General features: G+C 40.2%; 1 protein-coding gene across 8 annotated transcripts; it reads left to right on the forward strand.

Annotated features, from left to right (window-relative positions):
- Positions 1-1766: 1766 nt before the first annotated feature.
- On the forward strand, positions 1767-22538 carry alpk3b (alpha-kinase 3b). 8 transcript variants are annotated; one of them, XM_054771734.1, is made up of 16 exons: positions 1767-3472; positions 3923-4019; positions 4162-4395; positions 4527-4667; positions 7038-7159; positions 7713-7830; positions 7924-8848; positions 11272-12925; positions 13795-13942; positions 14027-14154; positions 14239-14274; positions 14346-14620; positions 14696-14784; positions 15193-15410; positions 16984-17032; positions 17133-22538. In XM_054771734.1, exons 4-16 carry the CDS (start codon positions 4540-4542, stop codon positions 17446-17448), a joined length of 4206 nt encoding a protein of 1401 aa, XP_054627709.1. In that variant the 5' UTR covers positions 1767-3472; positions 3923-4019; positions 4162-4395; positions 4527-4539; the 3' UTR covers positions 17449-22538. The 8 variants fall into 8 exon arrangements, with proteins under 8 accessions (XP_054627709.1, XP_054627707.1, XP_054627706.1 ...); XM_054771735.1 differs by having other exon boundaries at positions 1831-1924; XM_054771733.1 differs by having other exon boundaries at positions 1858-1924; positions 3226-4019.
- Positions 22539-26192: the final 3654 nt, after the last annotated feature.

Below are 26192 nucleotides of genomic sequence, written 5' to 3' on the forward strand. Positions count from 1 at the left end.
CTTGAAGTCCATCGTCACTATCGTCGTTATCGTGTGTACTCCAAAGTCGATGATTTGACCTTTGTACACAACCCAAACAACATCAACAGTCCTCTTAAACATGGTCTTGTCTGTCAGCCTTCTATAAATCTGCCCCACTAAGCCCCAAGAGGATTTGTAGCGTGGTTATAAATAGTGCATCATGAGGCAACAGCCGTGCAATATAGAAATAATTCACATCTGCGTTGTATGAAAACCACATATCTCCAGTTTTTGTGTGCACGAATTTTATCCCTCAATAAGGAAAAAAACCACATTTTTACTTTTGTTTTAAAAATATATATATACATATATATACAGGGTGTCCCAAAAAAACCTATACACACTTTAACTAATTATAAAGTAGGTGTTGATCATAATTCGTTCAATTTTCAAATACAAACATTTTATTTTTTTTGTCATTGCCTGTTCTCAAACTGATTTCCATTCTGGTCCAGACACTGCCGACAACGCGAAGCAATGGAATCGCACACATCACAAAACAATTCCCTTGGTATTTGCGTGCATTCACGCACTTTGAGAATGAATTTCCTTTCTTCAAAGTTTAGTCTGGCTGCCATCGTTCATTTCAAATGAAAACCACCGATCTCCAAATTTTAAGTGGAAAAAAAATTACAATGAAAAGTATGTTTAGTCTGAAAATTATAAGAATATTATTTTGAATAAAAGACAAAGTCTAATGAAAACCATGTACAGTATGTCCCAATCTGTGTGGTTTTTCCTCCTTAAAAACTAAATGTTTTGTTATGAAAGTTAATGAAGTTGAATGAATGTAAACCATCTACAGTATCTCCAAATTTTTTTGTTATTGAAAAATGTTTTATTAATTGCATGTACAGCAATCCCCCATTTATCATGGTTAATTGGTTCTGTATTTGACCGTGATAAGTGAATTTCCGTGAAGTGCTTCTTTATAAATGGATTTTTTTCATAGTCATGGCATAGAAAATCTGTTTACGATCTTCTAAATACGTTTAACATTATTAGCGCCATCTAGACATGAAATAACAGCCATATAGTCACCTTTACATTCGTTATTATTCAATATAGTCGATATAATCAGCGAAAATAAGCCATTTAATACTGTTTATCTTGTAGGGGAGCAGAATCAACGGCGGACAGGAAGTGACATCTGGGGTTCAGAGTTGAGTTTGTGTGGGCTACGGCTGCAACAGTAACTCATGTTATTATGAAATTATTTAAATGTTTCATTAAATGAATTACAGTTTTCAAATTAATTAATCGTGATTAATCAGCATTTACCACTATATGTTAAATATGCCGCATTTTGCTGTATTTTATCGACAGAAAGATAAATTACAGAGCACAATTATATATATTTGTATGTATTAACAGCAAGTCAATTTAAACCATCCTAAAAAAAATAGTACACGTGTCTGAAAATCAATTTGCCTAACATTAGTCCCTAATATCAGAACATTTCTGCTTTATTATGAGCCAAAAGAGGGGTGCGTTCAATGACACCATGTACTTTTTAAAGTTGAAATCACTGTTTCGAGACTTCCGAGCATGATTAAATGCAGAAAATTGTACGAGTTACTCTCGTGAGTGATAAGAATATCCACTTGCTGTTTTTCTTTGTATTTCTGTTTATTTAGACCACACACGCACGCATAATAAAATTGTTTTTGTAATGTTCGGAGCGCCCCTGAACGCACCTCGCTGTGGTCTATAGTGACTAGTGTCGTTCTGAGGAGGACTCGAGATGTGTGTGTGTGTGTGTGTTGGAGACATATATGGTGTTGGAATTGCATTGCTGTTGACGCATTCAGGTCAGAATAAAGTTACAAGGGAGAGGCAGCCTCTGTGGGGACGGTATCGTGCCTTTTTCTGCCGTCATAACAAAGAGAGGTGGCTTGACATGGTGTGTACGTGTTAATTATGCTCATTTTTCGCATCGTTAATTAAATACATTTATTACTGCCGTTAACGCGCTATTTTTGACAGCCCTAATTATTATTCTGATGGTATTATTATTGTGCCTGTTGACCAAGTCAATAAAACAATGAGAGCTCATAGAACTTACTATACCGCCAGTCAGAGACACTTTTTATGTTGCTATGATAGACTGATGTATTAATAAGCATCCTCAACTCATTTCATTGTATTTTTTTGGCATTTGCACTCTGCAAGGTCATATTAGCATTGGTTCTGCAGATGTACTCGGATTTATTACAGTTCGGAATTGACTTCTTGACACTATCAGACGACCTCTGTAATGTTTCCACCAGTGTCGCTTTGATCCATCTGCACACACACTCTGTCCAAAATATCCCGACAACGATGAGGTAACTGCGCTCCTAAAAAAGTAACAAGCTAGTTGTGTGTATTGTAATGTTGTCAGGATGTGGACTTGTTGACACTGCCTCGCTTTGGTGACCGAACTTCCCCTTCAGGACGTCACTGGTGTGTGAATCACTACATTTCAGTCATGCTTATCATTTAAGTTCAGAAAATGAGTGTAATCAAAAGGTGACGTCCCCTTCAGTAGTGAATTGTACGATGCACACTTATTATTTAATATTACAGTGATATTTGTAGCATTTATAATTGAATATGAAATTAAAACGGATGAGCAGCAGCCACACTGGTATGTGTGATGTGACCGTGGTAACATGAGAGAAGTTTATCTCACAACTTTCTTTAGTAGACACACACAGCGCTCATTGTATGTGTGTGTGTGTGTGTGTGTGTGTGTGTCAAGATGACAAGCATATACACAGGACAGTCATTAGTGAGTTGTGCCTATATAAGGTTGTCCTATTTCTGCTGCATTTCCTTGAGGATCCAAAGTGACTGTCAGCAGACAATGAAGCCTTCTTGGTTGGCCTGCATGATCTTAATGGCCACTTTATTGTGATTCTGCACCGCATTCTATGTTTAAAAGTGTAAACTGACAAGGCAAATGCGCTTTAGCCATTGCGGAATAGCGTTTAGCCAAATGACTGGAATAAAGGTTACTTTTTATGCGCTAATGAAGGAACTTTCTGACTTTTACATCCTGTTGCTAGTGCGTTGTCCTATTACTATGTGCCGTTTCTTTAAATAATTTTGTTTTTTCCCCAATGTGGCGATTTAATAATAATGGATTACATTTTATAGCACTTTTCAAGGCACCCAAAGCGCTTCACAGTGAAGTGAACCCATTATTCATTCACTCCTCAGTCACACACTGGTGGTGGTAATCTACATCTGTAGCCTCAGCTGCCCTGGGTTAGTCTGACAGAAACGTGGCTGCCAATTCACACCTACGGCCTCTCCGACCACCACCAATCATTCATTCACATTCATGCACACCAGTGTGGGCAGCACTGGAGGCAAGGTGGATAAACTGTCTTGCCCAGGGACGCAGGGTGGAGGGAGCAAAGATCGAAGCACCACCCTTCCGATTTCTAGACGACCTGCACGAGTTGTGAGTTCTTGTGTCGCTGTCCAATGAAAACCACACACTAATGATGTTAACTTATGTGTGTGTATAAAATATAATAAATGGGCCATACAAGACTTGTTTAGAAAAATCTATTTATTTACCTCCGCCAAGGAGGTTATGTTTTGTATGACAACAAATCTGTTTGTTTATCTGTTTGTTTGGTTCTTTGACTTCCAAATAACTTGTAAAAGTTCTGAATGGATTTGGATGAAAGTTTCAGAAATGGGATATGGAAGAACTGATTATATTTTGGCAGTGATCCAGATCACCGTCTGGATCCAGGAACTTTTTTAAGGATTCTTTGACATTGCGAGATAGGACCGTTTTTCGGCAAATACGACGCAGAGCGATTTGTGAGGTGTGATTTTATTTGAGGATGCATTTTTATGATGCTAATGTATTACTCTTTTGGATGCATATTGTTTTGAGAAGCCAAACTCTTTACTTAAATGGACCCAGCAACTAAGCAGAACTACGTTCCTCGTCACGGAAGTCCGACCAGAACTGGACTTGTGGGACCAAATGGGGGGTAAGTCACTGTTGCTGTCCCTTTAAGTTACCAAATATGGTTCCTTGCTACAAGAAAGTTGCCTACTTTGGTAATTACCAAATAAGGAATGACCTTGACTTACACACTTTCGACACTACAAGTCATTGTTTTGCTCTTCAAGGACCCATCTTTCTTCTTTCGGTTGATGTATGGCATGGCTCTCCTGTGCATCCTATTGTCCGCAATGGAGTGAAGGCAGTTTGGGGAAAGTGTGATGCACCCTTGTGCCTATTTGAGGGCCAACTATAAATAGTGCAGCGGCAGCCTACGCATGCTCTTGTTTGATTGGAAATCACAGCGCCTCAAGTCAGAGCTGTGGGGCATCTGTCAAAGCAGGGACACAGCCTTGTCTCTGGTGAGTGCACTGCATCAAGGCTGTCTAGCGCATATCACTGCCATGTCTTATGTCATATACTGTCTACGATTAGTGTCTGGACTCCTTTTTAGCTGCCATCAACCTCTAAAAGGCTTGTTTGTTGCTTGAAGAACTTCTGCCAACATGGGTTCACGGCGCACAATGGCACGCTCCTCTTCGGCCAACGGAAGATCCAGCGATGGAAATGGGAGTATTGGGAGCAGCCGGCCTGGAGGCTGCAGCTACATCTCCAACGTGAGGCCAGAGAACAGGTAGAGTGTGTCACTGACACCTTTTTGTTTTTATCACACCAGTATCTGGTCATCATAGAGCAACACAACCTTTTGACCTTACCGCAACGCACAACATAATAACATGTCATTCACACCACATGAAAAGACATGAAGAGACGAGATACTGGACACTACTCTTCTTGTCTCGATGCCCATCTCTTTCAGACCCTTCAAGGTAAAAAAATACTGTCATATATTCACATCAATACATGAAATGACTGGCATCCTGCAAAAGACATATTTTTAACAATTTCACATACTTTTTTATAGTATTACATAGCATTACACAACAATAGGTACACATGCACGATTTACTCACACCTAATAGAAAAGCTAAGTTGAATGACAACCATGTATCTCCAAATTTTCTTAGCACTTTTTAACCCAAAAAAACAGAGCTGATTGAAAACCTTCTATTTCCAAATTGTGTATTTTTCTTTTTAAAAAGAGAAAAAAAACAAGTGCATTTAGTGCATTTGTTGTCAAATATGAAACCAAAGACATTCTAATGGGGTTGAACATTACAGCTGTACAGTAATCCCTCGTTTATCACACGTAATTGGTTCCAGACCCAACCGTGATAAGTACATTTCCATGAAGTAGGATTATAAATCCAATGTTTTCATAGCTAGAGCATAGAATACCTGTTTTTGACTTTGTTAGAGCCCTCTAGACATGCACTAACACCCCTATAGTCAGTGGCGGACTTAGCAATTTTGGGGCCTAAGGCAAACACAGCCAGGGGCCCTCTTCATATGTTCTCTTAACACAAAAAGCAGGAAAGGCAGCCTCAAAGGCTCCTATCAATATACAACCTTGCACTAAATTAATACGGGGAGAACAGAATGAGGAATAATAGCAATTTAGCTTTCAGGTTTTATTTTTTTGCTCTGTTATTTGTTTAGTATGCTAACATAATTATACATGAATATATATGGGTGCTGCTGGGAGTGGTGGCCCTGGCCCGTGCTGGTTGGGGGTGGGGGCTGCTGGTTGGGGGCCCCCAACCAAGGCAATTTCCTACTTTGCCTTAATGGTAGGTCATCCCCTGGCTATAGTAACCTTTACACTCGCATTACGAAATATAGCAGACAAATAAGTCATTTAAGACATAATAAATCATGATATAATATAAAATGTTAGCATTGGGAGAGTTCCTCGATGTTCTTCTTTTTTACTTCCTGTTCTGGACAGTACTTCCTGTACATCAATGTAACATTACTGACACCTAGTGACAGGTATAGAATACTACATCTCACCAGTGTCTTTGAATGCGTCTTCTGGATGCCTTATATTTGTATTTTCATTCATTTAGCCATTTTCATGCTTAATTTGGGCAAAAAATATGTACAACTTGCTTAAATATGCACATTTTTGGAATAATAACAGGCTGTATTCAACCACGAAACAGGGATGATTTATTAATAGATTTTTGAAAACTGGTGAAAGAGTGAAGCCACGAAATTCGAGGTGCAAACAAGTTTGACACGCACTGTAAAGAGAGGTATAATAATATCTATTTTTGTTGGTGTCAATGTGTAATACTGCACCGCATCACACTCCTGTCGCCAAAACTTTGTAAAACATTGTAAATTCATGGATCAGTGTGCATAAACAGTAAGTGAGCAAAAACACATGAGTTAATCAGACAGCAGCAGGAAGTGGTGCCTACAGGCCAAAGGCTGTGTTCAAATATACTCTTTCAAAAGGCATTTGTGTCGTGTTTTGTTTGCTCACTCATGAGTAGCGTGCATCGGACTGTAAAAGTGAGCACTGACCCTCACAGTGAAGAGGATAGGAACACCAGACGTGGATCAGCAGCTCGACATGTATACGCTACACAGTACATGTGTGCGCCGCCGCAATGAGCTGCAGGCGAGCCATCATTGGGCATTCATGATGCTGAATTTATTCCCTCAGCCTTTCTTTTTACTTATGAGTGTTCGTTAGCTGCAGGAACTACTCCACTCATTTACACTAAACTTCGTGTGCTGATAGTTCACTTGCTTTGGGGTCAAGTGGGGGCAGTGACCACCCCACATCCAAAAATGCTTTAAAAAAATATGGTTGTTGATTAGATAGTTAGCGTGACGACTCAATTTTGGTGCAAACATGTAATTTATTTTCCAAATTTTACGGTCAGAGTCCGCCTGCATCAGGGCCAGTAAAAAACATAACTGTAATTACTTTTTCGCCGCCCGCAGGACTAGAATGTAATAAGATAGAGTAGCTCTGCACGTCATGGGTCAGTTTAGTTTGGCCATTCTCGTTTTATATTTTGCGTTTTATGAATAATTTTGCTACGACAGTTGTTTTTTGGCGACTTGGACCTATTCCCTCTGTGCACAGGAGCACACTGTGCAGCGTGATGGCACAACTGACAGAGGAAGAACAACCAAGCTTTGCAACTACTCTCAGGTCCAAAGCTGTGTCGGAGAACTGTAACGTCAAGTTCTACTGCGTGGTTACAGGTGAGCATCGCTATCCTTTTGCGTCGGGTGCACGTTAACGGTTATATAATTAAATAGTACAATAATATAATAGTGAGGCTCACTGAAAAAAGGAAGTGCATTTTTTTACACAACATAGTAACGCTCTCAAAAATGATACTGAGCATGAAGGTAGCAGAAAATAGCAAAAACACTATCCTAGAAAAATATATCATTTATTATTTACATTTTTTTATACTCATTTCTAAAAATAATAATAATAGTATTATATGTATTTAGTACATAATTAGATTATATTAACCCTGGTTAATTATTGCATATGAAGGTAATGATAATATTATTTTAATTATATTATGGTATTTATTAAAATACAAAAAATACTTATTTAGAATGATACTATAATATTTTACATATATATTTAATAATTATTATTATTATTGTTACAGTATAAATAAACATTGCAATATATTTATTATTGAAAATATAAAAGAAAATATGTTTTTTAAATGCAAAAACTGTAAAATATGACTTCATTATCTAACTTTTTAAAAGCGTAGTTTTTTTTGTCTTTCAGGATATCCTATCCCTCAAGTCACTTGGTATAAGGATGATAAGCAGTTGGACAGATTTTGTGGACTTCCCAAATATGAAATATTTCGCAATGGACAAAACCATTCCCTGCATATTTACAAGTGTGTATACTCAGGAATTTGTATCCATACTGATGCAATGTTTAATCAGGTTCCTCCTTCCTTGCCGTGTGTTAAATGGTCTTGTCCTTGCAGCTGCACTGTGGACGATGCTGCCATCTACCAGGCATCGGCCAGTAACAGTAAAGGCATCGTGTCCTGCTCTGGGGTTCTGGAGGTGGGTGGAATGAGCGAGTTCAAAATCCACCAGCGCTACTTTGCCAAGCTCAAGCAGAAAGCGGAGAACAGATGCAAGGAGGCCGAAGGCAAGGAGAACCAGGAGCCGCTGCGGACCGTCAGTCCGGAGCGCTGGCAGAGGAAGCGGCGCTCCACCATGGAGGCCTTTCTGAGCATGCCCAGCTCCACGGAGGATGAGGGTAATGAGGAGGTCGGACGATCTGTTGCGGTGGAGTCAGAGGTGAGGTTGGAGGAGCACACTGAAGAGCTGGTGGAGGAGACGACAAGCTCTGTGACTTGTTCCAAAACAAGTCAGCTCATTCATGAAAATGGAAGCGTGGGCGGTAAGACTCCTTTCGTCAAGAAGAAGATCAAGATTTCCAGCAGTGCAAAAATGGAGCAAGCTGAGGAGATGCCTGAGGAGGTGATGGAAGTGCAGAGTTTTATCCCTCCAGTGCTGGAAAATGGAAGGTTTTCAAGGAATACAAGTTCAGAGGAGCTCATGAAGCCTTCTCTGGACCTTTCCAAAGAAAGCGCAAAGAAAGAGAAGGCAAGCAACAGCAAACATGAAGAAAAAGTCTCAGAGAAGAAGACTCAAAGTCTTCACGTGACTTCCAGACTGCAAAGTGCACCTCCAAGGCCAGTCACGGAGGACATGACAACAACAAAGACAAAGAATGTTCCAGTCATGGCTAACTCTTCCACAGATGCAGATCTTGGATCAGTGCACCTGGTCCCCCCAAGCCAGGCCATTTTACCTGGGCCATCCTACCAGCAGACTTCAGATCAGCCACCAGAAAAGGAAGCAAAGCCGTGTCCAGGGAATTCGTCTGTGCCGATTGAGGTGAGCTGTTTTCCCATGAGCTCATTGTGGGGGGGAGGGGGGGGGGGGGTGCTTAGTACCGCAACCTGTTGCCATTTATTATAGCAGCAACAATGTGTCACTGGAGCTTCGTGATGTGCTTCCGTTTACACATGCAACAGGTTGGCAATGAGTTCAAAGTCTATGGTATCAAAGCTCGTTTTTAACCTTTTTATTAGGTACACTTAGATGAACGACTCTCACGCCGTCTGTAAAGATAGCAACCTGGGCCCTGTTTATGTGTTTCTACTGAGACCATTATCTGTGGCTACGTACCTGATGAGGCCTACGCTCAGCTGTATCAACAGTCTTGATTGACAGAGCGGTGTTAATATAACAATATGTAGAGCTGCACTGCATCATACTAAGGGCTGTTTCTAATAATCTGATTACCCTACATATGTGTCCGTCAATACATGTTTTTTTTTTGTCTGTGCCAAAAGTAATTAAACATCGAGCGCATTAAAATAGAAGCTTAACTATGAGTCCACCAGTTGCAATTTATAAATTAGTAATATTAATAATTTACTTGATGACCAATTTGTTTTCTGCATGATACACGGTTTTATTTATTTATTTTTTAAATTTATTTCATTACCTTTTCATTTATTTGATGGACTTTTGTTTCCTGGTTTCTTAATGAAAGAAGTGATGGGCAGCATCAATGATCTGATTGATTGAACGCTAATGCAAGCAGGTCATTAAATACATAAATTGGTCCTCACGGTAAAATGACACTGGCACTCAAAGACAAGAGAGTAAATGACGTGGTTAAAAAGGTTAAATAGTCAAGTTACACGTTAGAAGTTACTGTTGAAGGGCATACAGCAAAAAATGGGAAAAATATTAGAGTTGTAAAGTTGTAACAAATAGATAAAGCAATAATATATTGCACATTGCTGAAAATCAAAATAAATCACAGCATTCATTAATAATCACAATCTTAGGAGTATTTCAAAGTGAACAGTAACACACAGCGGAAGTAATGCCAGTTGTGTCGGTAGCTGTAACACAGTTCAATAAAAATCCAAATTTCAAAAAGATTACAAAATGATATGTAAAATAAATACATTTAGCGTTGCAATTATCAGCCAAATGTTTCTGCTGCTGTGGGATTGTGAGTTCCCATTAGACGGGGCTTATGCAATGCTGTGCACGGCTACTGACATCAGTCGGGCAAAACACTGCTGAAGTGCCTTTTAAAATGTCTAGCATTCCATTGCAACTACACCTAAACACAAAATAGCTCTGTACCACGTGAATAGGTCTTAGCCTGTCTGATTAGATGTAGTGGAAGCAAATGTATGGTGACAATTTCAGCTATACGGTTTATGTTTTTTTTTAAATGCAAAATTGATTGTTTTGAAATAATTGAAATAATTTCAAGGTTTTGCAGTCTGAAATGGACAAAGAGTAACAATGACCAGTGAGGCCCCAGCCAGTTTATCTCATCTATTATGGAATGTCATGTGACACATGGAGGGAACCTCTCCGGCTAATTATAAAAGCTCATGCACAGACGTTGATGTGGATTTGACACTGTCTGGTCTCAGCTCATTGAACTGACATAGCGAACCGAACCACACGGTTGTAACATAACAGCATCAAGTGTTATCCTTGCACAAGCAATATTTTTATTGTTAATGGGTGAGAAGAAGAGATTTCAGTTGGGTTTTTTTTGTGTGTATTAAGACAAGTGTGATTTTATATCAGTGATTCCAATGCTAACCTAGGAGATACTCAAGTTACATTTGTCTGTTTTTACATAGGCAGCAATGGAACCCAACTGTTCAGTCTATTCTACAAAAGAACATTTCTGTTTACACAAGTTGTTTATGGACCTTTTCATTTCCATGTGACCAAACATAGTCGGAATTTGGCCTTTAGTCCTCAAACATGGAGTGTAACTGCACCAGAAGAGTGTGTAGTCACCTAGCCCTTGTCCACAATTAAAAACTTAGCAGATAACAGGGCACGAGAACCACAACACACCAAAACAGAGAAACAAGCAGGAAACAGATGGCATTCATCCCTCAGTGCTCCAAATCTTCAAAAGTCTCTACCCATTTATACCCTCCTCTCTAATAGATGGCATTTTAATGGAAATTAAAGAGTGAATCCAATAATGTTGTTGTCAATGTCTGTATATTTTGGTAAATTTTAATTGTAATTTGTAAAACTGTAATTTTGTTCATAGTTCTGAGAAAATACTGTATGTTACATTAGTGTCTTTTATCTTATCTATAGTTGCCCAAGGTCTCTCCAGGTATTCCCATCTGTTGCTGGTTACACAGTTGCTGTTGTTGGAATTACTTATTTGTATCTATGTGCAGCATAGCCTGGGATAAAGTATCATTAGTATTTACAGCCTGGAAACATCTGCTTGCCCTGTATTGTCTCTCAAGGTTACACAAGCCCGTACATGGATGAGTCGGAATGATGCACCTGTCAACCCAGAGCCTCCACCTGACTGCCGTTCGGTGGACGTTCGACCACAGCAGAAGGCTCCAGCTACAATAGATGACGGCCTACCTCTTTTTATTGCACCCATTGTTGAACTGACGCAGAACACAAGGCATCATTCCACAGGATCAAATGAAAGCCACACAGGCCTTTATGCACGACCTCGAAAGTCGGCCATAGTTCCATCTGTAGAACCACAAAGCCAAACTGGTTTAGTTGTGAAATGTGTAGAAGGGATAAAAGGTAATGAGAAGGTTGAAGGCAATGAGATTAGCAAGTCAGTGGTGCTGGGTGAAACCTCTTCTTCATGTAAGATTCAACTAGACACCGGAGATAAAGTAAAGAAAGTCTCCAATCCCATGGATGTTTGTGTGTCAAAGACAAAGAAGACAGAGTGTAGTTTAAAACCCAATCCTGAGTTACAGACTAATAAACCGACTAAAACTAATACTGTCACCCCACATTCCAAAAAATATCCAAACTTACATGAGCAGCAACCCGAAGACGTCCAAGAAATCCCCAAACCTCTGACCAGAGTCATATCTGTTGCAGAGCTTTTAAGGTCCCAAATAAGGACTCTGGAGTCTGAGCTAACAAGTCCCATAAATGTGGGACTTGTTGAAGACCAGCCCCAAATGTTAAGAAATTATGACAACAAATGTAAATCTGAAGTAAAGAAGTCAGCACCAGGAAGCCTACTAGAGAGTCTTGTTGGTAGAACATCTCCAAGCGAACATCTTGTAAAGCAAAGTCATCAGGGCAAGAATAAGACTCAAGATGCAATTTCAACAACTCTTCAAAAAGATCCTAGTTCCTCTGTCCCCGCCCCCTTTGTCCAAGAAGGCAATCAAGATTTCTTGAACATTCCCCAGGTAGGGTCTTTAACTTCTCTTCCCATGACTCCTAAGGAGGAGGAAACCCAAAGACCTGCATCGAGAGCCTCAAGTAATGTGATTCAAGGTAAAGACTCAGGGCTCATAAAAAAGTTCATCCCAGAAACTGAACTCAACAATGAAATTCAACACTCTTCCCAAACACTTGTAGATCAAGAGCATTGTCCAACTCATTGTCTACAAGAAGTGCAGATGTTTTCTGATAAAAGTGTCCTTGGTACAGTCACACAAGAAAACTTAAGTGTCCAAAAAAGCCAGTCACTGGTTGAAGTCATTCCTGGGAGTGATTTCTTAACCAATTCAAATCCCAAATCCAGTCCGGTATTGATGAAAAGACCGTGTGACTCTCTTGTACCGTCTGCCACTGCACAAGAGCTAGCCTCTGGGGCCCGCCGCAAGGTCCTTAACTCCAAAGTCAAACCTGTGGACAACGCAGAGACTGATTTACCGCCGTATCAACCTCAGAAACAAGAGATTTCTCCACCCGACAGCAACGTTTCAACAAGTGCAGTGACAATCCTGTCGTCTCCAAGCTGTTCACGGCAGCCACCTCTTCTACAACCCAATGACGAGAGAACATCTCCTGCAGAGAGGAGGTCGCCACTGCCGGGTAGGGACAAGGTGACAACAGCCTCAAGCCAACCGCCCAATGAGGAAGTCCAAAGTGAGAAAAGTGAGAAGACCAGACGTGACCCATGCAAAGGTAAAACTAAAAAGTTAGAAAACTTAAAATTAATTTCCAGTCGACTTCATTGACCAAGACCTGGATTCCCTGAGCACCACACAGTGGCTTTCCATTGCAGGATGTGTTAAAGGAGCCAAATTTAATTAAACATGTTACAAAAAATGTCCGCACGGTGGGCGAGCGGTTAGCATGTTGGCCACACAGTTAGAAGGTCGGGAAGACCTGGGTTCAAATCTTGGCTTGAGCAGCTCTATATTGCATGTTTTCTCCGTGCCTGAGTTTTCTCCGGATACTCCGGTTTCCTCCCACATTCTAAAAACATGCATGTTAGGTTAATTGGCGACTCTTAAATTGTCCATAGGTATGAATGTGAGTGTGAAAGGTTGTTTGTTTATATGTGCCCTGCGATTGGCTGGCGACCAGTCCAGGGTGTACCCTCTCGCCCAAAGTCAGCTGGGATAGGCTCCAGCATACCCCCGCGACCCTGATGAGGATTAGCGCCATAGAAAATTGATGGATGTTTCAAAAAGTACCGTCACCTTTAATAAGACTACCGTAGAACTTACTATGTGACTCTTTGCTGGAATCAGTGCAAAACATCAGGCTTTAAAAGCCTGTTTCTACCAAGTAGTGCATTTTTTTTGCATTTCCATTGTTAAGAGTTCTAAAATATACTGTACCCCTATGGTTTTCTAGTTCCTTTTTGTGGACTATAAGCTGTAGAACACACTATGGCCAATGGACTTTACCATGACATTACACCTAAGCCTCTGCCTATAATCCCACTGTGGAAACTCAAGCCACATCTGAGTTTTTCTGAATACTTTAATTGTCCATGAAAGACTTCCCACAGACCAGTTGCTTATGGTCATGTATTTCCTTTCCAGCCCCTCAAGTTATCCGTAAGATCAGAAGTGAAAGGTTTGCGGACGCATCGGGACACCTAAAACTGTGGTGCCAGTTCTTCAACATTCTCAGCGACTCTACAATCACTTGGTACAGAAATCAGGCTGAGATTGCTCGTATTATGAGGACGTAAGTTCTGAATGTGATTATTTACGACTAGTCTCGGAACAAATCAGTCCTCAGGATCTTGTTTTTCCCTTTTTGTTTTCTCAGTGCGGCGGATGAAAGTCAGGCCAATCTGGCAGTCGTTCAAGCATCAAGTAAAGACTCTGGTGTTTACAAATGCACAATCACCAATGAATATGGGAGCGACTCGACTGACTTTCAGCTTGGCCCAGACAGTATGCATTCTTTTTGCAACAATATATCATTTTGTTTATTTAGCTGTAACTATTCTAACTGTGGCCTCTCTACTTGTGTTTTAGTCTTGGCACGATTTTCTCTCCGTGAGGACAATGGAGGTAAGATGAGGTGTTATTGTTCAATATAGCCAAGAGTTGAAAGCATTCCTGATTACATTCCTCCTTTCAAGTTGGAGAAGAGATCGAAATGGCGCCCCTGGTGTTCAGTAAGGGCGTGGCAGATGGTGGCGTTTGGGGCGGCAACTTTTTCGGTCGCATAGTGGTGCAAAAATCCTGTATATCCGATAGTTGCACCCAGAAAGTCTGGAGGGCTAAGGTCATCTATGGCCTGGAGCCTGTGTTTGAGTCCGGAAACACGTGCATCATCAAAGTACTCCGCCATGTTGCTTATGGCGGAAAGGAGGAGCACTGCCTCATAGACAGGAACATGGACCTAGTCAAGCAAGTAGGCAAGAGAAAATGTCAAAATTTGATCTTTTCTTCTTTCTGTTCTAACTGTTGTCCATTCTTCTGTGAACAGGAGTGTAAAATTCAGAACCTGGCTCGTGAATACTGCAAAATCTTCTCTGCAGAGGCAAGAGTTGTTGAAAACTTTGGGCCCCCTCTTGAGTGAGTTTGACCACTGACTCTACCTAAATCACTTCAGCCATTAAGACCACGTTTCCATTGAGCAGTTCAGTTGGGTTCGCCACGGTATGGTTAGGATTAGTAATCAGGCTACCATTGAATATGAAGGCGGGATGATGGCAGCAGCATCAACCACATAATTAGTGAATTAAACATTGATGGCATTTTCCATAAATATGCGACACAAAGGATTGATTATATATATATACAAGCATACCATACTGTATCACTGCGACCGATACCTGATCCAAAAACAGGTCCTATATTTTACGACTCTTGGCAACGAAAACGGCACAAAATGCATACAATAGCCATAACTGTACTGATTAGTGGAAACAGGTCTTATAATTTGGCACGTATTTGACTCTATGATAATCTATGACAAACTAGGGTAGTCCCACTCTACTTGATGTACCGGCCAGCCAACACAATCCCCTATGCCACAGTGGAAGCTGACCTGACGGGAGCGTATCAGAAATATGCCTTCCTGGATGATACAGGGGGGATGGAGAGGAGAACTGCCTCTGAAGTGGAGTTGAAGTGTTGTGCTTTGCAGCACTGGATCTTTCAATGGACCAACGGGAATCTGCTCATCACCCGGCTAGAAGGTAACATTTTTTACTCCCAAATTTAGTTGAACCTATAACGCGGAATGTGACAAAGATTTTCTCGAAAGTCAGTCAAAAATGTGGTCAACCCTTGACTCCGGAGCCACTGGCTCTTGCACTGGTTCTTGACGTTTTCACAAAGTCCAGCCTCAAACACGATAAGCCTTTTTTCAAGTCTACTATCAAGTTGGCCGGCTCATTTCAAGTCAGGCGGATGTCAAGTTTCATCAGACACCGTAATTCCAACGAGGAGCCGTTGGAATCTCCTGACAACGACAAAATAGTTTCATTGAAACTAAAAGGTAACTGGTGAAACAAATAAGTAAGAAATGTAATACAAAGCACACTGAAAACAGTGTGCCACATAGGCAGCACCAAATATACAGCAGACCTAAGCCACAAAGCCAGCAGTAAACAGAATACACTAATCCCTCTCTTATCACGGTTAATTGGTTCCAGACCCGACCATGCTAAGTGAATTTCCGCAAAGTAGGACTCCTTATTTATAAATCAAATATTTTCATAGTTAGTGCATAGAAAACCTTTTCACGACCTGCTAAATACATTTTTTTAACATTATTAGTTCCCTCCAGACATGAACTAACACCTCACAGTCACCGTTACACTCCTATTACCCAAATATAGTAGACATAATAAAAGTAAATAAGCCATTTAAGACATAAATAAGACTCGTTCTCGTGCGTTCTCGTTGCTATAAATGTTTTCCCCACCGGTGCTAAGTGGGCAGGAAGTGACATTGGTGGTTCAGAGTTGAGTTTTAGCTTGCCATGAGTTATGGCCATAACAGTAGAGCGTGTTGTTATTAGGGATTATTGTGCCTATTGTGAGATCATTCAAACCTGCAACACAAACCTGTTGTTGTGGCGATCAAGTCTGGTGTGTGTGTCTCACTGAACATGTCAGCATGACTGACACCTAGTGACCAGTGTAGATTACTACATTTCATTCACAAATCCATCTTCTCAATGCCTTGTATTTGTATTTTAGTTCATTTAGCCATTTTCATGCTTAAAATGCTTAATTTAGGGAAAAAAATGTAAAATTAGCTTCAATATGCATATTTTTGGAATAATTCTAATGCCGTATTCAACCACAAAACTGGCTTATAATGACTTATTAATTTATGTATTTTTGAAAAGCTGTGATAGAGTGAAGCAGAAAAATTCGAACTGCCAAGTTGCGAGGGACAACTGTACACCACACAGGTAAAGGAAAGCAAGTGTGCAAAATATGCCACAGAGACAACCACACAGGCCACACAGGCCACACAGGCAGTGGCAAACAATCAACAGTAACCACACTGTTAATCAGAAATGAGACACTAATAAATCACTAATAAATACAGTTATATCTGGCACATGTGCACGTTTATACTGTGTCCTCTTGTCCACCAACACTGCCATCTAGTGACGTTTTGCTTGCAGATTCAGGTGGGTGTCAGGAAGGTGAACAAAACAACAGCATGTTGTGCAGGGGGCCACACATGTATTTTTAACAATAAAAATAACTGCTGTTTAAAATATGCTATTTGCATTGTGCTTTTTTTTTGCAGGTGTTGACACAAAGCTCACCAACGTTGGAATGGCAGTGAAATCTACAGGGTGAGTACATTATTACTGTGTTGTTTCACTGTGAAATGATTTCACAGCTAATTTGTCTTTCTTACTCATCGAACAACATCTGTTGTCGCGTATGCCGCAGACATCAGGGCCTCGCCATTGAGGGCAAGCCTAAAGTGTTTGAGCACTTTGCGTCGCAGCATCAGTGTAACTACTTCTGTGGGCTGCTGGGCCTGAGGTCGCTGAAGCTTCTGGACTCGCTAATGGTGCCGCTGGCAAAGCCCAAAGGCTCCAGGAGTCCTTTGCTGCAGCGTAAGATTCAAGCTTCCGGCTCTTGCAGCCCTCAGGGTGGAAGGAAAGCTGGCGGCAGCCCCCGACTGTCCAGGAAGGCCGAGCAAGATGGAAGAAAGACCCCCACGGGACAGAAGGCTGCTGATGCTCCTGAAGCTCATAGTTGAAGTATCACTAAGAAGATGCCGTTCTTTCCCTTCCTGTAGGTGACCCAATACTTTTGTGCATACAGTGTGGGTGTCAGGTCAGTGTATTTCTATATCATAAATTCAAACAGTAAACAATCTCAAACTCATTTTAGTCCCGTCATTACCATAAAATAAGTTTGTACAACAAGGCGAGGCGAGGAGCCAACCAAGCAGAAATCCACCCAAAATGTAGCGTGGTCACGTGACACTGATGTACAGTGACACACACGCATTGTATATTCACACGCACGCTGGTTGTACAATAAAACAAAAGAGGACGGAAGAGTCCGTGTCGTATGTTTTAAACTCTTAAAGGAGCGTATCAAAAGCGCTGTCATTCTAGCACGGAGCGTTTATGTACTGTACCTAAAACTGCAAAGAAGACGAGGTGTTCATAGAAGCACACAAAACTCACATTTTTTTTCCTTTGTTAATGATTTGGAGTGCATGAGAAAGTGGAGCTCTGAAACTGGAGCTCTGTTTGACCACATGGCCATTTATTAACAATGAATGTGTTTCTGATGTTGTAATAGAACATTGACTCCACTGATGGGTACATTGTCAACAACAGTACGACGAACAGCTAAGGAGTTACATTTTAAAGCGCATGTAGGGATAGATAAATGTGCTAGAAGCTGACCAGTCATGATACTTCAAATGCAGCTACTGCCACCTTGCAGAGTTAATAAAAAATTCATCAAGAGGTTGCCTACAGCCGCAGCTGTTAATCAATTCAATCAAAGTCCCTGGCTGTTATTTGCTTTTGCAGAGCACGGGTGATTAATTGCGTTAATTGCGGCATTTAGGGTACTAGCATTTAGTTGAATGGTTGCCTAGTTTTGCACGTTTATTAGCATTCCTCACCGACACCAGTCGAGGCAGACAGCCACCCAAGTCTCAGGGCACTGCATGTACAGTAGTCTCGTCGATACATTTCTATGCCTTGCTTTGTAATGTCTCACACTCAGATGTCCACCACGTATGTTTACCTTTGGACAGGGCAAAGCATCAAGGTCAAAGGTCACGGTCACAGCCAAGTGAAATATGTCAAACATCAAAAATATTTGGCCTTTTTTTTTTTTTTAACAGTATAGTTAGTAGGTCAAAATAAGTTGGTTTGATTTTAGTGCTAATTAACTTACAGGGGGGAGGTCAAAGTTCACTGGCAACAACGTCAAATATTAGCTTACAACAAACCGCATCGAGTCACGAGTGCCTCCTATTAAATCCCTCGATAAGCACTCTCCGCATCTTCAGTTGTTTTGTTAGTGAACCCATGTATAACACATGTATAATGACACAATGTCCCAAAGCACGGTCGTGTGGCTTCCAAATGTCACCAATCTCCACATCTTACAAACAAGGCAACATAAAAACATTTTATGCTCCCCATATACTGTAGATCAGGGGTGTCCAAAGTTTTGTGGCCTGCTGCTGTTTATTATTGGCCTGCAACACATTGTAAAAATATAATCTAACAGGAAAACCAACAGCATAAATGGAAAAAAGCAGTCATTCTACGAGAATAAAGTCAAAATACTATGAGGAAAAATAACGCCATTTTAGCAGCAAAAAGTTAAATTATTAAAGAAAGATGCTTTTTTTTTAAAGTCGTGTTACTGTGAAAAACAAACAAAACAACAAATAAAACATTTTTTTGTTTAAATTGCGTTGCGGAAAAAGTTGTAATGTTATGGGAATAAAATGTAAATATTACGGGAATAAAGTCATGACAAAAGAAAAAAATTACAATAAGAAAATTGAAATAGACTGAAAAAAACAACAGCAGAAATGGAAAAAATGCTATAATTTTAGGAGAATAAAGTCCAAATATTAAGAGAAAAAATAATGTCATTTTAGTAGCTTAGAGTTTAAATATTAACAAAAAAAAATTATTTAAATTAGGTTGGGGAAAAGTTATAATATGGAAATAAAGTCAAAATACCATGAAAACAAAATTTAAGAAGATGATTTTAGAAGAAAGTTTAAATATATTAGAGAAATTGAAAAAAAAAAACAATAGCAAAAATGGAAAAAAAGAGCAAAGACCCAAGTTCATACTAATGATACACTTTTTCACCTACATCACAAAGCTGAGATGAGTTTTTTCTTCAAATATGTATAACTTCTTCGCATATGGACATGTGTTGGTTTACAAAATATCAAAGTGGCATCCTTTCATGTTTCAGTATGTGGCCCTCGGTGGAAAAAGCAGGTTCTTTGCACTCTTAGCTTTTTACCAGCAAAAGCATTGAGGTTAACTGTCAGTCACAAAAAGTTCAGGTAGTTAAGTCTCTATTTTTTTTTAATTGTCTAAACCTAGTGGACATGCGTTGGTCAATAGCAGCTCAGCTGATGATTGCCTTGGACCGAAATCAGTCCAAGTTTACTAGTAACTCAAATTTTCAACAAACCACATTGCGTTATACGTCATATTAAAGCCCTTGATTGGATCTTTTGTCCTGAAAGACAATATTTAGGACATCTTCTTTTCTCCACAAAGAATAATGCATGAATCCCAACGACAAAATTCTGATAAGTAAATATGTAAGTAAAACATTGTTAAAAAGGGGTTTTTCATAGACAAAGGTTACAAAGTGTTCTGAAAGAGAGACAAAGTCATAATTATTTTGCCTTGGCTGAGTTTTGCACTCTACTGAGTGTCATTCTGGTCCATTATCTTTTGTAAATGTTCAGCATCCTCAACATATTTTACAATAAAGGCATCTAGGTCTGTTGGCAAAGTAAAAAATATAAAATCAATAAAATAAAGCAGTGCCTGCCAGTGAGATGCCTCCACTAAAATTGGAGTTTGAAGTGTCGGCCCGCCACACACGATGTGTTTGTGTTGTTTACAGTGCAAAAGGCTATGCTCATCATGATAATCACTTGTGATTCCCCAGTCATTAGTGAGTCATCCTTTATGTAAGCACTGGGAGGCCTCACGCTCCACTGTGAACACATTCGACGTTATCGTGCCACAACAAAAAAAATCACTTGGTGTCGCAGCATGTCACGGCAAGAAAGAAATGACTCACGGTTGACATTTTGATGGCTTTTTCTTTGGATTTAAACTAAGTGTTGTTCACTATAAGCTGGGCCTCTGTAAGACATGATTCATTAAATCAAAGGTCAAAAATACTTTTGTTGTTGTTGCTCATCCGAAGTACTAACTAAGGTATACTTTTTAAAATGAGTACAAGTCTAAGCAAAATGCGATTAACTTATTCCAGGCTTTTTGGTTAGTTCGCTTAGTTTAAGGAACATATCTCAGATTTGAATTCATATTTGTAATTTACGGCAGTCTAATATAGGAGGAAAAAATATCTTGTTAGTCAAAAATACGTATTTTGGACCTGGATTTACAATATTTTAATCTTGCTTAGATTCCAGAGTTTTTTTCATTTTTTTCTGTGGATTTGTTTTCCCCTTGTGGGTCACAAATGTCCATACACACCATTCCTATAACATTAAACACCTAAAAAAATCAAATAAAATACTTACAATATATTTCATTGATTTTATTTCTCTTTTTTTTTACAGAATGTGCAAAACACACACGGCAAAAACAACATTTCAAGAAAGTAAAAAAGTCCCAACAGCTTCTTTTAAACTTTTGGAAACATTTGCTGCATGTTGGCCCCACAATCAGATGACCTGGGTTCAAATCTCTGTGTGGAGTTTGCATGTCCCAAAAATCAACATCCCAGAAAATATGCAGGTTAGGTTAATTGGAAACTCTAAATGTTGTCCACAGTTGTGAATGCTCTCAGTATGATGCCGCACTGCTGCAAACTCCAACCGCAAGTGTAAATCTTAAGTTAACTCTTTGTAAAAGACTTAATTTATGATGTGGTTCTTGCTACACACATAGAGTCTATTAAAAATAAATCCTATTAGTGTGAGAGGAACATCATCAAGCCATTGTGAATAATTTTCAGAGGAAACTATTAGTCAAGCGCTGGGGTAAATTACAGCTAAAATGTTGCATTAGCAGCAGCACCTCTGTCGGAATGCGATAAAGAGATGAGTGGAGCTAATCTCAGCGTGCGTGTCTATTATAAGCGCTGCAAATGACAGAATTGTAAGTCTACACAACCCTGAAGAGATTTCTATGTGTACGTTTTATTTAACAGGACCTAATGTGACGTTAGGGTGACGGGAGTGCGCTCTGAGTACATTAATCACATTTGACAAAAATATCCTCAGCTTATCTGGATTCATCGGTCATTTGGATCTTTGCAGAAAACTCTAGACAGGAAGGAGGAATCAACAACAGCAAGAGGCTGACCAGCTTGCTAATACGTGCATTGTTGCGTTGACCTCAATTAGCATCAGCCAGTGCTGAGCATTTAGGTAGCCGATATGAAAAGGATCACATGCACACGCCTAAATGCCACAGACGAGCTGGCATTTGAGAAAAACTTTTATCTCCAGGCCAGCGAAAGTCGCCTGCTATCACTGCAGGTTTTTGTCCACCATGAAATAATACAGCCTCGATGCATATCATACATCATCCCTACTAATTGGCTGACCTCACCTGTTACTTTACAATGCACGACATGCGGGATCAATCTTCTCAAGTTGTGGTTGTACATGGAAACAAAATGGTGGTTAAGCAGCCGTCGACCACAATTTGAACGCAACAGAGGTCGCACAATTCAACCAAAATGTGCTTGAAAACGAAAGTCACAAAAGTCCAACCTCCGTCATGCCCGACGGCAGCTTAAAGGATGAACCCCTGCATGTGCATTTTGCTTTTTCTTTGCCTTCTTTTTATTCAAACAGAAGGAGCAGCCTCAACAAGGTGTTCAGAAAAGAATGGGACTAGAGAAGAAGACTCCGCATGGGAAGTTGCCATATGTGTCGCCACTTGGAACCAATTGTTTTTATGTTTTACTGTCAATGTTGGTTAATCTATTTTCATGCTTTTTTGACAGTTAAAAATGTTAAAAATCAAGCCCGAGACTGGAGTCGCCTTCGTATTTCAAGCGAGCGTTTTATTCTTAAGTTGTATTATTGACAGGTATTGGTTAGCTACTTTTTACACTTGTGTGCCAATTAAAAATGTTCCAAAATATGTGTGAGGCACATCTGTGACACAAATCATTACACTTTAACTGTCTTTTTTCTTTTGTTTTTACCATTCATTAACGTTGAAGTAGCATTTGATTTTTTTGCTATTAATAGTGGTTCAATTTTTCTGTGACAACTGAAAATTTTAAAATGATATCTGGCAGGCACACCTGCAAAGGGAAGCGCCTTTGTGTTGCAACTTTCTTATTTTAAGTTCAGACTGAGTTTTTTATTTATTGCTAGTTTTACCTTCAACAGGGGCTAACTTATTTTTACACTTGTAAGACAAGTAATAATTACATTTTTTTTTTTTAAAAAACACCTGAGCTTTTCATTGTTTTTACTGTATGTCTTAAGTAGGGCTGTCAAATGATTAACATTTTTAATCAGATTAATCACAGTTCTTTAATGAATTAATCACGATTAATCACCATTACAAACTATGTCTGAAATATACCCATTTTTACTGTATTTAATTAACAGAAAGATAAATTACAGGATAGGATTATACATATATATGCATGTATTAACAGCTCCAAATGAACTGAATATGTCAATCACACTACAGAATAGACTAAAAGAAGTCTAAAAATCGATTTGTCTAAGACTAGCCTCTTTAATAGTAGCAAAACATTTGAATCACACTTGTTATTATGGGCAACGAGGCGTTACCTTCAAAGACATCATGTAATTTACTTGTTTTCAGTGTATTTTACAGCATACTTAAATATAGCACATTGTACATCCGAATTAAGAGTTCCGAAGTTGGTGATAAGGATATCCACTTCATGTTGTTCTTGATCTTCCTGTTTATTCGCGCAAGTGCGCGTTACAAAGCCGTTTTTGTGATTTTCGGAGTGTCCCTGAATGCATCCCGCGTTCTTGTAATGATATTCAGGACGTGTCGTTCCCAGGTTGAACGGACTGGAGACGTGTGTGAGTTGGAGACACACACAGTATATGGTGTTGGAATTGTACTCCTTTTGATGTGTTCAGATCAGAATGGAATTAGAAAAGTGCGTCAGCCTCTGTGTGACTGTGTGGGGACACACTGTGATTCCGTCTGCCGTCATAACCGAGAGGCATGTTTGCGGTGGTGCGCATGCGTTATTTACACAAAAAAATAATGTAATTATTTAAATAAATTAGTTACTACCTTTAACACGTTATTTTTTCTTAAAAGTATGTTTGCCACTTGTTGCTCGGCGGAATTCAAAGAGCCCTCGTAGACCAATGAAATAACTTTTTCACTAACCTTTTTTTAAATACTATTTATTCAACTCTATGTAAATATTTTTATATTTTACATACATGTCTGCCTTGGAGAAAAAGCTGCTTTAAATGTCACTGTACAAGGCATTCTATTGTATTTTATTGTGTTCTAATGAATAGCCACCGGATTGATGTATTATATTTGATACAGTGTATAGTTTCCAGCTAGACAGCGACGAGACACGTTTTGTAACCTCGCTAACTGCTCACTGGAGTCCTTCGGTTGTTGGATGCAACAAAGCAACTCCAACATGGGGAGATGAGACGTGGAGCATGTGTTTACTACATGCTCTTAACAAGAGACAGCAGTATCATTGCAATGCAGTCTAAAGGCACCACAAACCAACTGTGTAATTGTGTTTAACGCAGTGTTGCATTTGGATGCACAATTCTGCTCGGTCACACATTCACATAGGCGGGCCACGCTGAACTTAACAGGGCACACGTCGTGAACACGATGGTATTAGCTTTGATTAAAGTCAAACATGCATGAACGAGATATCACTGTAGATGTATAGGACGTTAATCATTTATCCTAGCATAGCACTTTAACATTCATTTATTATAGCCTCCAAAATATCACTAATGAAAAATAGAATGGAAGTTTTAAAAAAATCGCTGTTTCCGCTTGGAGGCATTTCACTGCAGCACACAACTTACCGTGTGGAGGAGCTGTCAATAAAACCGCGTCTTGAATGAACTGCAAGCGGTAGGCAAGTTTTCCATGGTTACTTTGGTCGGTTCCGGTCAAGTTTTCTCACTATGTTGACTTTGACTTCAATTCTGAAGCGTGATTCAGCACATACTGTACATCTGTTAATAACGGGAGCTCCCTGTAGCAGCATGAGTGGACATGTAAACCAAGGAGTCGAGAGTTAAAACGGGAGTGCCGATGGGCATCCACTTTCATTTTATTCCTTCTGCGGTTTTGGCCGCCATGATGGGGAGCAAAATCCAGATACTGTGCATTGAAAACATGTCTTCGGCACACTGCTCAGCTATTAATTGCTCTAATAGACGATCCAAAAGCAGTGGCGGAGCTACTGGCCATCTAGACAATTAAGGTATTAGCCTATTGCCACCCCTATGTGAGTAATGGTCTCACCTTGGCCACCCCAATGAATTATTTCTGACTCCGCCACTGCATCCAGGTCTGCGGTAAAATTGTTATTTAATATGAATTATTTCATTTATCATCTCTGTGTGGTGTTTGCATGTTGCCCCCGTGCGTGTGTGGGTTTTCTCCGGGGACTCTGGTTTCCTTCCACATTCCAAAAACATGCATGTTAGGTTCATTAATAGGTATGAATGTGAGCGTGAATGATTGTTTGTCTATATGTGCCCTGCGTTTGGCTGGCGAGCAGTCCAGGATGTAGCCCGCCTCTTGCTCGAAGTCAGCTGGGATAGGCTCCAGATAGGATTGCTATTGGATTTCACAGTGTAGGGAAGCCCAGACTTCCCAGTCTCTGCTGACCTCTTCCAGGCCAACTACGTCCACTCCGAGGCCTCCTCCCAGCTGGGCATGCCCGGAGCATCTCACCAGGGAGGCATCCGGACTAGATGCCCGAGCCACCGCAACTTGCTCCTACGTGAAGGAGCAGCTGCCACCCTAAGAGGGAATTAGAAAACTAATTTAAACCGCTTGTATCCTTGATCTTGCTCCTTTGGTCACTACCCAGTGCTGATTGATGGCCATATAGGTAGCGTAGGAACGTCGATTGACCAGTAAATCGAGAGCTTTGCCTTCCGGCCCTTTCTTCACAAGGACTGTTCTGTACAATCATTGCATTACTGCAGACACTGCAACGATCCGCCTGTCAATATCACGCTCCAGCCTTCCAGCCTTCCTCACTCGATACACAGTACTTGAACTCCTCCACCTGGGGCAAGACCTGACTCCCAACCGTAGGGTGCAATCCACCCTTTTCCGGGTGAGAAAGGTGGCCTCATATTTGGAGGTGCTGAGTCTCATCCCAGAAGCTTCGTAAACCACATCAGTCAACGCTGAAGGGCACAGCTTGATGAGGCCATCACGACCACATCATCCCCATAGCAGAGATGATATCCTAAGCCCCCCCAAACTAGACATCCTCAAAGCTTTCTCAAACTCTGTCCACAAGAATAATGAACAGAATCGGTGACAAAGGGCAGACTTAGTGGAGGCCAACGTTCAACAAGAACAGGCTCAACTGATATACGAACCACGCTCCTGCTGTGTTTGTACAACAACCCAATAGCATTTAGCAGCTTGCCACAAACCCCATACTCCCTGAGCAACCACCTTTGTCACAATGTGAAACTTCAGTTTCTCTGTACAGTTAGTGTGATTTTAGTTTGAATTTTAACATTTTTTGACACCTCATCAACAATTACTT

Source organism: Dunckerocampus dactyliophorus, chromosome 3 (assembly GCF_027744805.1).
Source record: "Dunckerocampus dactyliophorus isolate RoL2022-P2 chromosome 3, RoL_Ddac_1.1, whole genome shotgun sequence".
Classification (NCBI taxonomy): Eukaryota; Metazoa; Chordata; class Actinopteri; order Syngnathiformes; family Syngnathidae; genus Dunckerocampus; species Dunckerocampus dactyliophorus.

Bases quoted from the DNA above. Each gene is read 5' to 3' on its own strand.
- alpk3b (XM_054771732.1), top strand. From the start codon at position 4,540: ATGGGTTCACGGCGCACAATGGCACGCTCCTCTTCGGCCAACGGAAGA. The intron at 7,160-7,712 runs GTGAGCATCGCT...TTTGTCTTTCAG, and splicing joins GTTCTACTGCGTGGTTACAG to GATATCCTATCCCTCAAGTC. The intron at 8,849-11,271 runs GTGAGCTGTTTT...TTGTCTCTCAAG, and splicing joins ATTCGTCTGTGCCGATTGAG to GTTACACAAGCCCGTACATG.